This window comes from Hermetia illucens, chromosome 4 (genome assembly GCF_905115235.1).
Source record: "Hermetia illucens chromosome 4, iHerIll2.2.curated.20191125, whole genome shotgun sequence".
NCBI classification, from domain to species: domain Eukaryota; kingdom Metazoa; phylum Arthropoda; class Insecta; order Diptera; family Stratiomyidae; genus Hermetia; species Hermetia illucens.
In genome coordinates this window covers 23,851,671-23,870,311 of record NC_051852.1, presented here as the reverse complement: position 1 = coordinate 23,870,311, position 18,641 = coordinate 23,851,671, and the positions used below count along the sequence as shown (strand labels likewise).

Sequence of the window (18,641 nt, the reverse complement as noted above, 5' to 3'; positions counted from 1 at the left end):
GACAGGCATTCTTCATATCCAGAATCAGAACCAGAACCTGCTGATCCCTCCCTTTAGCTATCGAGATCTGTTGCACATCTTGGTTTGCTTGCAGAGTAGGCGTAACAGTTGGCTGGCAGAACTTTGTATTCATAATTTGGGAAACATATTAATGAGGCCGATAGGGCGGTAACCCGTCAAAAGTTCAGGCTCCTTAAGAGCTTTAGGGATGAGTACTACCCGAATAATGGACCAATCCTCCGATGCGCTCAAATTGCACCAGATGTGTCCCTGTCCCTGTAGCAAAGCCGTATATATTGATAAGTGATATTGATGATGAGGGGCACACGCATTTTTCCCGGAGAAGGTTATAGTGATTGACACCAAATTTGGCGGAAAGGTGGGAACTGGGAACGCTCATGTATATAGTAGGCTACATTCTTCTACGTCGAATTAAAAGCGGGGGGGGGGGCGTTCCAATACATGCAAAAGGGGGGTGTAATTTTCTTCTTGAAATATAGTCATGTGGAGTATCAAATTAAAGGTCTCGGTTAGTAGCCGGTCTTACTTTTAACATTTTCTGGAAAGGTGAAGTGTGCGGGGGGTCAAAAGTGATCATTTCTTTAACAAACCCATTCTCAAAAACTACCCAACCGAAAAATCTGAAAAAAATCACGAGGCTGTCACTATATGGTATAGTATAGTGCCTAAGCTCCGAAATGCCCTCCACACCGATATTTGTTTTATTATTTATTATTCCTTAATCTGAATGAAGCTTATTTTTCAGGAATAATCTGGGCAGTTGTCTCTCCGATGAACCTCATGCTAGCTCTTATAAATATGACGAAATACTCCCTGGGGTAATGTACGACGCCGATTACCAGTGTTCATTAATATTTACAAATTCGACCCATTGTCCTGTCGAACCAGAATTATTCTGCGACAAGCTTTTCTGCAAAGTTTCACCTTTCAAGTGTCAATCGAATGGACAACCTCCAGCTGATGGAACTAAATGTAGTGCAACCAAGGTAGGGAACAGGATTCCTAGTCAGTTTCCAGCTTTGTAATCATAAGGAAGGAATAAGATTGAACACCATCCCATCTTTTTGGTACTTTCAGTGGTGTTTCAAAAGAAAGTGCATTCCGATGGGAGAACGCCCAAACACCATAGATGGAGGCTGGTCCAAATGGGGCAAATATAGTGACTGCTCAAGGACATGTGGCGGAGGTGTTCAGGTTTCGGAGAGGACATGCAGTAATCCTTACCCTGAAAACGGTGGCGCCTACTGCCTTGGGGAAGAGAAGCGTTATAAAATCTGTAACACCAAGGTACCAGCTTGATATTTTGGAAAAAAGCACCAACTAAGTTCCATTTTTAGCCATGCCCTCTAGGTACTCCTTCATTTCGTGCCCAACAATGCGCAGAATTTAATCAAATTCCAAGAAATGGTAAATTCCATCAATGGGTTCCGTACTTTCCGGGCGGAGCTGATGGCCCGAATACTTGCATTCTGTATTGCATCAACGAGGACCATGTTTACGCGAAACTTTCACCGCGAATCAAAGACGGAACTCCATGCCGAATTGGAACAATGGATATGTGTCTGACGGGACAATGTCGAGTGAGTGCAATATTTCATTTTGTAATTCAAAGTGTGAAAATCTGGAGCGGATCTAAATGGTTTGAAGTGTATTTAGCGCAGTGAAGTTTAAGTCCATAACTCGATCAGCTTAGCTAAGATACATTATTTATACTGACTTATGGGTTCAGACGAGTGCAGGGTTGGTCGTGAAGTTTATATTTCTTAAGAACTTTCTTGGTTTTTTCGGTTCACACTGAAGAGTTCCAAATAGTGACCACCGCAGAATCGTCTAGCTTTGGAAGACCTTTTTGGTGGTTTGTGCAAGAAGTATGTTTTATAGGTACTAATTTGAAGCTTGATTAAATGAACGAGGGGATCACAAACGTATCACCTTCCTTTCCAACCTGTGCAAGTTTCTCTTGATTCATATTTTATTAATTCCATTTTATACAGAAGGTCGGCTGCGACTGGGTACTCGATTCCGATGCTGTGAATGACAAATGTGGCGTTTGTGATGGCGATAACTCAGGCTGTAAACACATATCTGGAAGTTTCTCCGGAGGAGGGTCAGGTAAGAAGAAATGAAATGCAGAAATTGGGATTAGCGAGAATTATAGATTGCAGGGTATCTGTTTAGAACTAATGCTTACAATTTTCCAACGGTTGTGAAGGTAATGTGGAGCGTCGTGAAATCTAGGTGGGTAGTGGATGTTAAATGGGAAATTTATGACTTCCCATTGAGTATTTAGCGCCCGTGTCCTAGGACTGATAGTTTGTGAGGGCGTAAAGTGACGAGATTTGTGGTTGTAGCGAGAATAGAAGTCAAAATGGATTAGTGACAAAGTTATGATTTCATTCAATACAATTTCGAGAAATGCACGGACTGCGGAACATATTCCATAATGTGGTTCGTGATGTAGAGAGTGGCAGACAATTGGGTCGATAAAGGCCTGTAGAATGGACGTCTATTTACAACTAATCGATGTTGATGGAGGAAACGAAGCGCTAGATTGAACTTTAAAAACTTTTATTGAAGACATTCATTCTATTCACATGAAATTCCTAACCGCCCGTCTTGCCTATTTCAATTCCATTTCTGCTCTGTAAGCAATCGTATCGGGTTTCCGCAAGGTTCCCATCTAGGCCACATGCTGTTCGCTGCCGTATAAATAAAAGTCACTTTTCCTTCTCCATCCACTGATGGATCCACTGATCTAAAGCCATTTGTTTGTAAACATCGGAGCCGATAAAATTTATCGCATTCATCGAAATATGGATCAAGCCCCGCAATGACGGATAGTAATACCAAATAAATGCTACAAAGAACCACATTGACCTCGATTTCGGAGAAAAAGTATCACCATAACCTGTTCGTTTGTTTGCAAAATATATCGATTGTGCGTGGACGTGCTAGCGTTGCGAGGCTCATCTTGCATGAATGGATGGACAAATATATTTACTCGCCAATGTATGTGAGTGCAGTGGCCGGTGTAATAAAAGGCGGTATCTGAAACGTAGGAAGTTATGACAATGTTTTGTTTTGCCATTAACAACATTGGATACTTGCCTACGAATATGGATCGGCGTAAATATTTACGAATATTAAGAGTGCGGTATTTAACACTTTAGCTAGCTGGCTAAGATGCGACAGAGTTCAATTTTTAAGGAGTAAGAGTTCTTCTCCTGATTAGATTGTCAAGCCCACCATTTAGCCTTCTGTTTTATGATTGTTAACAGGATAACGGATGGCAGTCCTTGCAACAGTATTGCCAAATCCACCCCCCACGCTCCCCTGGGGAGACGTCAGCGATACTTTAGGGACCCGAACAAGTCATTCTGACCATCTAGCTGGCATCATACCTGCGTCCTATACTCGATCGATCGATATACTCCAAGATAAACTAGAATTCTCTGGAGCCGTCCACAATCTGCTGATATCGATGGGGTGATGTGAGTCTAGCTTTGCCAAGGTGGTAGTTGTGGCGTGTATCAGAAGCCAGCTCCTTCGGGGCTCTGGTCAGCTAGTATATATTGGACCGATATAAGTGGACCACGTTGTCCTGAGCGAGCGCTGATCTGTCCACGAGTACCGTGATCAGTTAATTGGTTAACTAAAAGGTTAATAGTCAAGACCGAGCTCCTGGTCTTGACTATTGCGACCCCCGCCATTACACACGATGCGCTGGTAAAATTTACACGGAGACAAAAAAGTATAAAAATTAGGAGACAGGAATGGTAAGTGAGTGTGAAGGCGAAGTTGACACCCAAATATTCTTCAGGTCTCAAAAACAGAAGGTGAAGAGGGACAAGGAGCAATAGCACCCAGCACTGTCAAAAAACCGCCTGCCTAAAGCTAAAACGAAAACAAAGTGTGTTACACCAGAAGAAAAGGTGGGGAGACACCTCTAGCTCTGCTAAGTAAGCCGACAGAAGGAAAGACATTTACGGAAGGTTTCACCGAGATCCATTACAGGATCAAGCCTGAAGACAACGGAGCAGAAGTATGTGTTATTCGGAAAACGAAAGGTGGGGGACTTCTTGCTGAAGTAGATCCGAACACAACAAGCAAACGTACATTCTGTGAAGCGGTTAACGGGCGATTGGGGGAGAAAGCCCTGATTTTTAGCCCAAAATCCGCGTGTTCTCTGAGATCTTGATTGCTTCAGAAAAACGACCAAATTAGAAGAGGCTTCCAAACGAGAATTTTTAGAGGCAACTAATGTTCCGATTGGTATCACCTCTATGAATTCTCGAGATCAAAAACTAGAAGTGGTGGAAGTTAGCAAACAATACGCGAGAAAACTTCTTAATAGAATTGGTTGGTTAGTGTGTAAAATACAAATTCAGACTGTTCCAACCAAGTGCTTCAGATTCTTAGACTATCGGTGCAGGTGTGCAATTTGCCAGGGACCTGACAGGAGGGCAGCATAGCATAGTTATAAAGCGAATTCCTGCAATGAAAAGGAGAGTTATACGCAACGATTATGGGGCGTCTGATGAGAACGTTGCATATACTACGGGCTTGGGGTAGTGCCCAACCTTCAGTATCAAATTGGAGAGAGTTAGGGTGTGATTAATATGATCCGTAACCTCCAGATCAATTTGCACCAGAGTGCAAACCCTCATAAGTTTTCAGTGCAGCTCGCTACGGAGATAAAGCCTGATCTAGTGCTCGACAGTGAGTAGTACCGAATTAAGGACCCAGCTTCATGGCAGGTTGACCTAATAGGTACCGCTGTTATCTGCGTTCCGAACGGCAACCCCTTAGGGTTGTTGTCCAAAGCAGAGTACATGGCTTTGTCTGGATTCGTTATTTAGGGGTAACGTTTTTCACCGTTTATCTAATACCAAATTAGACGATACCGGACTTTCAATGCAGGCTTGGTACTCTGTAGGACGCAGTCATCCCCGAGATAGATGAGCTCTCGAAATAGTGCCGAGAATAGAGTTAGTAGTTTTCAACACCGAAACCACACCAACATTACAGTATCGTTGGTGGACCGGTGACAAGTTCTAGAAGACTTCGCGGCAAGTGATCATCCATACATCGAGTTGGTAATGGTAAATGGTAATGCCACTTCTTGATGTGCACAGCTGAGACGTAAACCACAGTCTGCATCGCCGGCTGATCCGCGGGCACATCTAGCAGCCTGAGGGCGACGCATTTCACTTCCTTCTCCTCGTCGTAGCCGAGTACGGACGTGTCATGTTGCTCTGGTAGAATCTGTTCTGCGTTTGTTTCTGTTGGTTTAAATGAAACGATACACCGAGTTTAATTAATCATCACCACCGGCGCAACAACCGGTATCCCGTCTAGGCCTGCCTTAATAAGGAACTCCAGACATCCCGGTTTTCCGCCGAGATACACCAATTCGATATCCCTAAAAGCTGTCTGGCGTCCTGACTTACGCCATCGCTCCATCTCAGGCAGGGTCTGGCTCGTCTCCTTTTTCTACCATAGATATTGCCCTTATAGACATTCAGGGTTGGATCATCCTCATCCATACGGATTAAGTGACCCGCCCACCGTAACCGATTGAGCCGGATTTTATCGATAACCAGAAGGTCTTAGTATCGCTCATAGATCTCGCCGTTATGTAGGCTACGTAATCGCCCATCCTCATGTAGGGGGCCAAAAATTCTTCGAAGGATAGTTCTCTCGAACGCGGCCAAGAGTTCGCAATTCTTCTTGCTATGAACCCAAGTCTCCGAGGAATACATCAGGACTGGCAAGATCATTGTCTTGTACAGTAAAAGCTTTGACCATATTGTGAGACGTTTCGAGCGAAACAGTTTTTGTCAACTGAAATAGGTTCTGTTGGTTGCCAACAACCTTGCGCGGATTTTATCATCGTAGCTGTCATCGGTTGTGATTTTTGACCTTAAATAGGAGAAATTATCAACGGTCTCAAAGTCTTATTCTCCTATCTTTATTGTTCCCGTTTGACCAGTGCGGTTTGATGTGTTCGGCGTCAGTTAAACATTAAAAAACCTTATCCCTAAACACCCGATCCACACAAGCCCGTTCCCTCGGTCTTTGGCAAGAACACTCTGCTCTGTTGTCTTCATCCTGTAGCAGATTTCCGCAAACGTCTTGCCTTCCGTCGGCTTAATGACCGGAGCCGATGGTCTAGTTCTTCTTCGTTTCCTCGTCTTTTCTGCTCCTGGCTTTTGGTTTTCAGTTTCCTTGTCTTTGGACAGAGGGGTTTCTGGCGGCGTAGTCAGTTGTTTCCTTTTTTCGTTCTTTGCCTGATTTTTTTCGACACTGGAAACTACTTTGATAAAGTCTCCTCCAGGTGCGTGGTCTTCTTTCCGCTTTTGCCAGTTCACTTTGCAGTGGGCCCGTTTGACGCAAGCAGCGTTCTCAGCGGGAAGTGCGACTGTCTCTCCTCTCTAATCATCTTCCGCTGCTCTCCACATTCGCCTATAGAAGGAGTTCCAGTCCAATAATTCCTACAGTTCCATCAGCCCGTTTTTAACACCTTTGCCTCTGGTGGAATATTACTGCGCATTTCCTGATCAGCCTTTCCTCTTCGGCTTTAGCTAGGACAATCGACTGGACTTCCACTCCGTTTGTATCCAAATCCATCAGCTCAGGGGCACTACAAGGTATTGGGGTTGCCAGCTCCACACAGTCAGTCGCGCCACTTGATAAGGTTTCTTCTTTATTTGGGCGTCCCGGTGTCACATCGGGTATGCCAGCCCTCGCTGTCTCTCTCGTTGATCGCTGCGGTGAACGACGCATTTTTTGCTACACCCAAACGTACTCACCTCTTCTTCCTTCTCTGTTGTTTCGCAGTTTTTTTTTATTAATTTATGTGTATTCTCCATGGAAAACTGAGCAGTGCATTGTGGGCAAGGGAGCGGGCCACAATCGTCAGGACCTACGCTTAGTTCATCCCGGAATTCACGGACGAATCAGCGCTCGCTTGGGGTTACCACCTTGTCAGAGGTAGGCTCACATCACCCCATCGACGTCGACAGAGAGCACTACCTAGGACGCAGATATACTGCCAGCTAAGGGGTCAGAATTACTTACTCAAGCACCTCGGGGACGTCACATCCCGTATTGTAGGCGACCCGTAAATGATCGCTGACGACCTCTGAGTGAACATAAGTGTGACAGTACCCCGCACTTGAGTAGTATTGATGACAATAGAATTTGTACCTGTCGGTACTTCTATTTGCTACTCTCTAGCATTTTGCCAATCTCTAGCATTTTTAGATCTGCCACTACCCACCTTACCCTAGCTTCCGAGCATACCTCTTTTGCTAGTTTCCAGTTCTCTTTTCTAAACCTTTTATTCGTTTTTGAGGTGTCAGGCAGAATGCTGTCGCCTGCCACCGTAGGGTAGAACCCCGGGAAGTGAGTTCTGAGAAGCAGGTAAACTCTGGCCTCCTTATTCTCGGTAAATGCCCCACCCTCTTTCTTCAAACAGGCAGAATATATTGCCCCGCCTTTGGCTACAATTTTGTAAAACCTGGCTGCTTCTGTGATTTGTTCGATCCGTTCACAGAATTTCCTGATGCTGTTCCGTTTTGCTTCCTTGATCGCGCTGCTATACGCAGTCAGTGCATTTTTGTATCTCGGCTAGCCCGAGGTTCCGAACCTCTGTTCTAAATTACGTTTAAGAATTATATAAGCTTTTAGTTTTTCACAAGAGGAATCCTAAATTACCTGCATATTTCCTCCTTGCAGATCTGCCCCCGGTAGACCCAGAGCTTTTTAGTCAGCACTGTTCCAATGTGCTTCTTGGAACTTGCCCTTGCAATTACCACAGATCCAGCTTTTGTAGGGATATCTGGGATATCTTAGTGTTGGTAATTGGTTCCGTCATTGTTTGGAGCTCTTCTCCACTATCGAAGTATTACTTCCTCCGACATGGCGCGTCCTTGTCCACCCTTATATCTAGAAGTTCTAGGTCTAGGTCGTCCAGCTTCTGCTCTTCACTGGGCAGCAGGTCTACTTCCCTGAATGATGCAGTCCTTTCCGCCTCCGGGGGTTTCACCAAATTTCGTTCGAATCGGTTTGAAGAAAACTGCATTTGACAGACAGACAGGCAGTCAATCAATTTTAATAAGTTTTATAAAAGTAGTTCCTTTGTTTCCTGTAGTTTGTTCTAAGCAAAACTATTAATAGAAAAAGTTTCGAGTTTAACTATAGATTTTATTTAAGAATTGCAGACATGTGTTTCCGACACAACATGTGTCCTTCTTCAGTGCTGGTTTTGTAATAACTGTATTACAAAACCTTTATCATTGCCTACTATTTGGTTGATCTGTTCCTTACGCAAATTTAACACTTGCTTATATATAATGGCAAACTGATAGTCAGGTTCACGGATCTTCGCCTCTTATACGTATGAAATTTTCCACACTCCGTAGTAGTGTAGGTCTTTTAGACAGGGGCACCTTTCTCGTTATACCATCAAGCAGATAGGAAGGAAGGGTAGCTTTGTACTGATGAAGGAAGGGGAGTTATTTTCTTCCGATTATGAAACTTGAATTGAAATAATAAAATAGTGAAAGGATGAATTACCAATGCAATCTACCCTCATATCTGAAACAGTCTTCCAGGGTTCAATTCCCTACTTAAAGAATCTTCTCGTCAAACCTACACTTTTTCTAGAAAATCGTTAATCGTAAACCTGATGATTTTCCGCTTTCCCATTCACCTCCTCTGCCAGGTAACAAATGTGTTAATTTCTAAGAATTTGAATCTAAAACAAACTAAGCCACCATTGGAGCGTCGATACACTATCAACACCGCCAACAAGGTCTAACAAACGCAATATTGGCTACCAAATGCCACGAACTTCTCCGCATGTTTCGCAAAGCGTTTGATTGCGATTTTATGATATCAATCAGCAAAGCAATACGCAATGGTCGTGAATGGCATATTAAAATTATTGGATATGTTTCATTGATAAAACTTGCAGTTTTCATTCATGGGAACGAGTGGTAACAACGGTGGTCATTCAGTGGAAATTTAAGAGAATCTGGGCTTATACATATGAATGAAAATAATGAATGGCTGAGAAAAGTAACGTAGCGGAAAAGCGGAAAATAATTCACTTTATAAATTTGTATAAATAGATTTTGAGTAGCAACGAATTAAATTGAAATTTGACAGAGCAAGCGTTTGGCTATACAACGAGCCAAATGCCCCTAAACCATTGCGGTCTTGGCTACTTGAGATAACTTCCAGCCAGTACTTTATCTTAAATCCATCTTTGATACGGTCAGATTTTTTTGGAAGTAGGTAGATTGTTTGGTAGTTAGACGGAATGATAAAATAATTCCCGTCGATTTTTGTGGATCAAAAGCATCAACTGCAAGTACACATGAAGTGCGTACAAGAAAACAGAGGTTTATAGTTACCATCATAGTTACGTATAATGACGCATTAATGGCATAACATTTAGATTAAATTTTAATTGAATGTCCAAAGAAGCAAACGCCTAGAGCTTCTGTGGATCTTCATTCTCTTGTGTCAAGCGTGCGGCGAAATCCAGTTCATTGAAAGGCGGCACTTCCTCTAAGAATTTTTACTATAAACATTTTATACCAAAAGTGATCATAAACCCTTTTCTCTAACAGTTAGTACCAAAGTACAAGTATATGACAATGCTATCGTACAATTAAGTGTGTTTCGGCTAACTGACTGATGTCAGCATTGAGAGATATTTGTGTATGTTTTGCATGACTGGGTGATGCCTGATGAAATGCGGGCAATCGGTTTTGCGGAACAGAAACGAGCGACTTCTTTGTCTAGCGCAGCAGGTAGAGCATTTGACGATTCGCGTGAAAACCTGAGATCGAGAAAAATTTCTTTTACCTCCTGAGGAATAAAGTTCCGCGGTAATATACGCTTGATAGAAATTATACGCTGAAGACATTTCCGGAAATTTGTTTGTGTTATAGACGCATAGGTCGACGTCAGTGGGAAATCAGTTTCCTTAGGTGAAGGTGAATATTTTCAAAGGACTCTGGTTTCGGCATGCCGAAATGTGGGATTTTCACGCATTCAAATGACCCTCAACTTTCCTTCCCAGCCGAGTTAGCTTATTTTAACTAAGTCTCCATTCTTCTGTGACTTCTCCGCTTCTACACTGCAGGAAGTATCCCCTCAGACATGAGCGCTTTGAACAAGTCGAAAAAACTTGTCAGTTATGGATTTCACGGCAATCTTCAGGCCTTTATTTGATGTGCCGTCCTGATCAGGGGCTTTACTGTCGTTTATTCTACCGCAGATCTCCAGTCACTCGTCGCTAGTGCAAAAGTCGTAGAGGTCGCTGGAAGGTGTTATTACTCCCTTCTTGTTAGGGATGGTTTTTAGCAAGGGGTTAAGGCACGTGATCTACGGAGATGAACACCTCTAAACCGTCGTAACACAATTCTGTTGGCATTTATCCATAGCTTGCATTATGGTATGTTCGTGTTCGAGTGGACCTTCTTCAAACATGCTCTTTTGTTTCGCTGAATGGCTAGTTCGAAGTTCTTGCGGGCTTCCTTATTGGCATGCTTTTCTGCTCCTTATCGATCATACCTCCCGCTCTCTGAGACGGTCGCCTGAGTTGGTGGCAAGTCGATAGAAAGTGACCGGCCCATTATTCGACTAGTAATTGAGTTTGAGGAATGACCATTTCCTAAGCATCGACGCGTCATTCGCCTTGGCGATGCATTCCGTTACATGGAGAGCTCTATCCGTGAAGGTGCCTGCTTGTTAGACTGGTTTTGCCACTGCTGCATGAATGTTTGCTTATCTATCGCATTTGTAAACCATCATGATGTTCTTTTCGATTTTTGCTTCCAACGTACAGGTTTCATACCATGTGACTCCCTCTACAGTTAAAAAATGATTGTCTGGTGGTAGCTGTTCATGAAGTCTTCACTTACTTGCCAGGATATATAACGTGCAAGCGCGGGGCCTTTCCGATGGGAGTGTATGTCATCTTCGTTGGGCAATAGTATATTCAACAGGCGAAATGCCCCTAATAAACTGCATCCCTTTGTTATGTTCTCTTCGCTCCCCCACTCAAGGGCCGATGCATTAAGGTTATCGGCAATTACCCTTGGACGCCAAATTCAGACCATGTAAGGTTTGGTGGGAAACTATACAGAAATGCACTGCTTATTTTTGCCTACACAAAACCACTGGCAATCTCCATTTCGGATTGGTAGGTGATCTGCGCAAGCAAATGCTGTAATGACTGGGGTATACTTTAATAAACCTCCTTTTTCATTGCTATTAACGCCTTCCTAAACTTCTGGCATTTACCACCTCCGACAATATGCCGGTTATCCCGTCTCTCCATTCGTTTGCATAAAATGGCATTTGTGGTCCCCATTGTGCTCCTTGGCAATGCGTCCTTTTCTGTACACTTTCGGTAAGGCTCCAAGCACTTCTTGAATGAGATCTGTTTTCTTAAACAGCAAGCAACCCATCTTCTGCGCTGCTTCCTCTGGCAGTCATATTATTACTGTTTGAGTGGCGCCATAAATTTTTCTCAGACACACGACAGAATCTTCTCCTAATTCCTTCAACTTGAATTATTGTTCCAAGACAGTGCAGACTTTTCGCTGGATGCAGCTTTCTTGATCTCATCTTCCTCCCCTCCTCAAGCGAGTTTATAATTTTGACACGAAGGCCTTCAGTTTTTCCTATGCCGGATTTTTCCCGCTCAAATATGAGATCCCCTTTCTGGCCCCTTCGGAACTTACCGACATTTCTGTCAGGTCTCTTAGGTCGGGGTCAACTTTGACCTCTGCTAGTATCACGGCGTATGATACATTTCCTTTACTGGAGATTACAGTTGCCTCTGTGCGAATTCGAACCTTTTTTCTTACGAACTTGGTCCATCCTCCGTTTTCATTTCCCTTGATTTCTCGCTAGGGGTACATGTTTTCTCTTTCCGAACTGTTAGTTCTGTTTGTTGGACTGGTCAGAATGCTTTTTTTTTCATTTATATGCCTGCCGATTTCCTATAGATTTTTCTTTTTGTCTAGGACTTTTTTATTTACCCAAAACTAGATGATCGTGCGGTCGCTTGTGGCTTGGTTGGGATAGTAGGTTTTGACATTTCCTTCCTCCATAACTTATTGAGCCGAATTTCATCCAAAACTATCTATGAGCTATACCACGACCGTCTGCGTGGTATAGCTCATAGATTTCATCCTTTTATAGGCTACGGAATCGTCCGTCCTCATATAAGGGGCCAAACATTTTTCGGAGGAATCTTCTCTCGAACGCGGCCAAGAGTTTGCAATTTTTCTTGTTGTCAACCTAGGTTTCCGAGGAATACATGAGGACTGGTAAGATCACCGACAATTTTTTTAATCCGAAATAGGCTTTGTTGTCTGCCAACAATCACGCATGGATTCCATCGTCATAGTTGTTATCGGTTGTGATTTTCGACCCAAAATAGTTTAAATTGTCAACGGTCTCAAAGTGGTAGTCTCATATCTTTATTATTCCTGTTTGACTAGTGCGATTCGATGTTATTCGTTCTTTAGTTTTTGACGCTGACGGTGCCACCGCTTCGTACTTCGAGTTGCCCTTATTAATATGCTGCCTAAGATTTCGTGCCCCTGCTCGATCTGATTGAAGGTAGACTGTGCATTTTGGAGAGGATGGCGCCTCTTGCATTGCCATCTGCATCGCATTTTATATATGGGACAGTAGATGGTATCCTTCTCCGACACTGCGGTCTCCTCAGAAGTCGTGTGAACGTTAAGGAGGCTTATATTTCTAAATTTGCCTCGCAAATGCAGGATGCATAACCTTTCGATTACGTTTTCAAAGCAGAAAATAGCAGGTTTCACTTTTTGACTGACTAGGAAACCGAACCCATGGTTTACTGGATTGCCCCTATAATCTATGGTGTATTGGCTCATCTCCAGGAAACCGGTCCCTATCGAGTGCATCTTTTGCAATGCTTTCCATCATCATCAATGGCGCAACAACCGGTATCCGGTCTAGGCCTGCCTTGATAAGGAATTCCAGACCTCCCGGTTTTACGCCGAGGTCCACCAATTCAATATCCCTAAAATCTGTCTGGCGCCCTGACCTACGCCATCGCTCCATCTTAGGCAGGGTCTTCTTCATCTTCTTTTTCTACCATAGATATTGCCCTTATAGATTTTCCGGGCTGGATCATCCTCATCCATACGGATTAAGTGACCCACCCACCATCTATTGAGCCGGATTTTATCCACAACCTGACGGTCAGGGTATCGCTCATAGATTTCGTCGTTATGTAGGCTACGGAATCGTGCTTTTAGATCAGCCTTTGCGAAGGGGTATCGGCTAGCTGCTGGGCAGTATTTGATCTGTACAGCGGTGCACGTTTCATGAGAAAATGCCTCAATTGTTATTCTGTTTTCGTTGCTGGGTCCGCCGTTGTGTTGTCAACTCAGTCCAAAGTTCCTTTCGTGACTTGATTCCGTGTAGAGTTGTCGGCCTTAACGAATATCCAACCTGGAAGACCAGCTGGTACAATTTATCCCGTTTTTTTTTTAACTCCACTGTTACCCAAAAACCCCAAGCTTTCGTCAATACCTGTCCACCTAGTGTCATCGGAATACACTAGCCTGACACTACTTTAAACGAAGAACTGTCGGTGCACAGACTTGGCAACGACAGCGCACTGTGATCGGAAAGCGGAAGTGACAGTGGATAGGTCCCACGTCATGGAGGGCGACAATTGCATTGCTGGCTACGCCATGCAGTGGAATCCACTCTCCCAAGATGCCCAACGAGTGGACCACCCCAAAGGCGCTTGGCGTAGAATAGTCGAGTATGAGTGCGAGCGTCTCGTGAAGGCGTGGTGGTGTTGAAGGGTATTTCAGGTAACCATGAATGATCGCACGTGATTGGGGTTGACGTGCTATACCCCACCAAGGGTTGAATGGAAACCATATATATATTCATGTCCTGATGTGGTATAGTGTGCAAATTCAATAGGCGCCGTCGCTGACGGTTACTTGAAATGCTATTTAGCTCTACCACGACTTTCTGAGACACCGACACTCCTTCTCTGCTCTTCTGTGCCATGTGCCCTTGGGACAACGCTCCCGTTGGCCATCTTGGGAGAGTGGATTCCACTGCATTTTGTAGCCAGCAATGTAACTGTTGCCCCTCCTTAAAAGAGTTGCAGTATCTATTCTATCTTAAAATTAGTCCATACCTTTAAGTTAGATTTTAATCTAACATTAATTCTCACTAATAATATTTATTACATTTATTTTCTTTCAAGGATATACTAAAGCGGCGATTCTCCCGAAGGGTGCGCGAAATATTGTCGTACGTGAAAATGCCTCATCCGAAAACACAATTGCAATTTCCAATAGAAACAAAAACTTTTATTTAAACGGGGGCAAGTGAGACATGTATTTATTTGCATTTATAAATTAAAAATCAATTAAATGCCTTTACCTTTAGTCGTGAGGAAAGTGACGGAGAGAAAGCGCTTGGAAAAGATCTTGGAATATACCTTCATCCTCAGCCAAATCAGGAGGAACTCTATATCGCTGGACCATTACATCAGACTTTGGTGTTTTATGTAATAATTTTACTGATTTTCAGCTAATTCCTTTTACCTTACCTTTACCCTTTTACTGCTTTAGGTCGTATTCTACGAACCCAGGAACATTGGCTTCACCTACGAGTATTATATACGTGACAAAAATTTCAGGGTTTATTCGAAGAAAACTAAACGTCGTAGGGCTGATAAGAGGCAAGTGGAAGTTAATGAAAATTGTGGTAACAAATCAAAACCCAAATATCACTGGGATTTTGTGGAATGGAGTAAATGTAGTGCCCGTTGTGATGGAGGTGAAACAATCGCCAAACCGGTTTGTGTCAACACTCAAGAAGGTGGCGGCATTGTTAGTGAAGATTGTTGCAAGGATTCAGATAGGCCCGATCCGAAAGTGAAGATATGTAACAGAGGGCCTTGCAAAGCGAAGTAAGTGCCTTGATTATGTGTTCCATTGACCTTTGTTTCTTCTAGAAATCCTTTTACTGGAATCGGTATCGATAAGTATACAACTGTCATACAAAACTACTGTGACAATCAAGCTTATGGGGTATGCATCTTCAGCGACATATCCTAGCTTCCATTTAAAATTTCCTGAAGTGCCTACTCTTCCTTGGCTGCTCTCCACTACCTAGTTTTAGTGGGACTTATAAGGGAGCGGATCTTACTGAATTTGGTCTGTTTAGTTTGCACGTAAGAGAGAAAACGGCGGAGGGGATTTTTGAAAACTTCCCAGAAGAGAGGAAAATTCTTGAGGACTCGCAGTGGCCCTTATACCATTTGTGAATATATTTCTCTTGAAACTAATGCATTTGAGCTGGATCGGAAAATTGTGCACACTGAAAGGAATGAGGACTGCCATTCTTTGTTTTTTGTAATTACTTTACCATTATCTATCCTTTCCTTGAGGATGACCCACTGCTTTCTTCTTCCCTCCAGGAGTCAGTCGAGCGTTCCTCAGACAATTCTTTCCAACATTGATTGATTGGCGTTCAAAGGGTAGTATAGGTCCCAAGGTGAAACGTGGATTGGTACCCACGACGGAGCATAAAACCTGGGAAACGCCTGCTGAACCAACACCATAGTTCTACTACCAAACCCTATCTCCACCTCCACGTGGTGATCTCTGGGAGTTCTTTTTTTATGAAAAACTGCAAACGAAGGAGGAGGATGTCGAGTCTCCCGCGCTTAAAAACGGGACAAAATGCACCAACTGGTCCTCCAGGTTGGGGGTTGGGTAGGGCTGACAACCCTACATGGTAAACCGATGTTACGTAGCCACGAAAGGAGCCTCAGACACGATGGACAACGGCGAACACGGCAACGACAACGGATTAAAAATTTGTGCATTTTCTCCTGCAACGTGCTCTCTCTGTACAGACCGAATACTGCTGAGCAGCTAGCTGATAATCAGTCTTAATATAAGGCTGATGTAACAGCGTTGCAAGAGATGCGATGGGCAGGGACCGGTTTCCTGGAGAAGAGCCGCTACACCATATATTATAGCGACCATTCAGTAAAGTATGTGCTAGGAGAATCGACTTAGCAGACGGAAAAAGGAAGCCTGGGAGAATCAACAAGTCTGTGAATTCGAAAAGTGCAAGGAGCAACTGCACCAGGCACGGAAGTTTTACCAACAAGTCAGCACGATGTAGCTTGATACACCTCGATGCTTATCCTGCCGAGACAAAGAGGGAGATATGATTTCCGACAGAATGGGTATATTGGACCAATGGGTTGAGTATTTTGATGTACTGCTCAACAACCAAAATATCGGCGAGTTGGAGGTCCCGCCAACTGAAGGCGACGGACAAATGCTGCTACCATCAAGCTTAGAAGAAACAGTCTGTGCAATCCATCGGGAAAGCAAGCATAGAAGAAACAGTCTGTGCAAACCATAAGTCGCCAGGAGCCGATGGAATTACATCCGAATTGGTTAAATATGGAGGCGACCAATTACACCAAGTGGTTCATCAACTGATGCTCAAGGTATGGGACAGCGAATCAACGCCTGACGACTGGTAACGAGGCATTGTCTGTCTCATACATAAAAAGGGGGATATCACGCAGTGCAGCAATTACAGAGGTATCACGTTGCTGAGTACCATCTATAAGATATTCCCCGCTATCTTGCTAGGCCGGATAGCCCCATACACCCAGAACATCATTAGCCCATTCCAAAGAGGCTTCACTCCAAGCAAATCAGCAACAGATCAGATTTTCTCCGTGCGGCAAGCGATGGAAACACTGTTGGAATATGGACAACAGTTGCACCATCTGTTCATCGACTTTAAAGACGCCTATGATAGCATAGCCAGGGTAAAACTGTACACAACAAACAACTGTAAATTCGGTATCCCGATGAAATTGATAAGACTGACTCCGTTGACCCTGATCATGTATGCGAGTTCAGATAAAAGCAGCAGGATCACACTCAAGACCATGATGCTGTGGTAAGTGCGAGGGTACGATCCAACTACTGGCCTATGCTGATGATATCGACATCATGGGTAGAACGACCTGAGACGTACAAACTGCACATTAATGAAGGCAAGACAAAATATATGGTGGCAACGGTATCACCAAAAATCAACCAATCAACAAAATCAAACCACACTGGTCAAACACGAAGAAGAATAAGGATAGGAGAATACAACTTTGAGACCGTTGATAATTTCTCCTATCTGGGCTCGAAAATCACAACCAATAACAGCTACGACGATGAAATCCGCGCATAGTTTTCGGTAGCCAACAGAGGTTATTTCAGTTTACAAAAACTGTTCCGCTTGAAACGTCTCACCATAGGGTCAAAGCTCTTACTGTACAAGACTATGATCTTGCCAGTCCTCACGTATTCCTCGGAAAGTTGGGTTCTTAGCAAGAAAAATTACGAACTCTTGGCCGCGTTCAAGAGAAGAATCCTCCGAAGAATTTCTGGGCCCCTACATGAGGATGGACGATTCCGTAGCCTACATAACGACGAAATCTATGAGCGATACCACGACCGTCAGGTTGTGGATAAAATGCGGCTCAATAGGTTATGGTGAGCGGATCAGTTAATCCGTATGGATGAGGATGATCCAACACTAAATGTCTATAAGCAATATCTATGGTAGAAAAGGAAGACGAGGCAGACCCTGCCTGAGACGGAGCGATGGCGTAGGTCTGGACACCAGACAGCTTTTAGGGATGTCGAATTGGTGGACCTCGGCGAAAAACCGGGATGTCTTGAGTTCCTTATTAAGGCAGGCCAGGGCCGGATACTGGTTGTTGCGCCGTTGATGATTATGGTTGCTAAACACTAATTCTCGACAATGCGTCTGCCACTCTGTTCGAATCATCGCTGACGTGGCCAATATCCGCAGAGAACTTGGAAATGAACGACAATTGTCTAATTAGACGCGCAGTGGCCTTGTCATCCCCCCGTTTGGCAAATGGAGTTTGTAGAGATTGGTTGTCTGTACTCTTGAATAGCGTGGATGCATGAGTCGAGCGGCCGTGCGCTAAGTATTGGACCTCAGCGACTCCAAGCACACACTTTGGATGTTTACCACCATTCCAGAATCCTTAGGTAGCTTGGACAAGGTATGGAGATGTATTTCGTGTTCTGATTCGTTTGCAGAATAGACTAGAATGTCATCCAGATAACTCGAGCAAAAGTCTAGGCTTTGAATTACCCCATCGATAAACATTTGAAAGGTCTGCGCCGCGTTTCGTAAGCCAAAGGCCATCACCGTGTACTAAATGTAAGCCGAAGGGTGTTATTATAGCTGTTTTCGGAAGGTCTTCCTTAGATATCGGAATTTAATGATAAGCGCGGAGTAAGTTTACCTTCGAGAACACTCGCTTCCCGTTCAAGCTCCCCACAATATCCTCAATGTGTTTCATGAGATATTTATCGGGTTTTGTGACTGCGTTAAGCTTCCGATAATCACCGCAAGGACTCCAAGACTTATCAAAGTTGTGTCGATTATGCGGCGATTCTTGATATCCACCAAAAGAGAATAGAATTTTAAAAAATTGACACCAATGATGGGGC

The 18,641-nt window shown here is 43.8% G+C and overlaps 1 protein-coding gene across 1 annotated transcript in view; it reads left to right on the top strand.

Annotated features, from left to right (window-relative positions):
• LOC119653392 (A disintegrin and metalloproteinase with thrombospondin motifs 6-like) overlaps positions 1–18,641 on the top strand; it is a 47,552-nt gene that overhangs the window by 20,881 nt on the left and 8,030 nt on the right. The window contains exons 8-14 of the mRNA XM_038057958.1: positions 767–1,007; positions 1,099–1,308; positions 1,359–1,601; positions 2,016–2,133; positions 14,321–14,444; positions 14,506–14,626; positions 14,691–15,031. Coding sequence (XP_037913886.1) covers positions 767–1,007; positions 1,099–1,308; positions 1,359–1,601; positions 2,016–2,133; positions 14,321–14,444; positions 14,506–14,626; positions 14,691–15,031 — 1,398 coding nt within the window. The remainder of the gene's footprint in view (positions 1–766; positions 1,008–1,098; positions 1,309–1,358; positions 1,602–2,015; positions 2,134–14,320; positions 14,445–14,505; positions 14,627–14,690; positions 15,032–18,641) is intronic.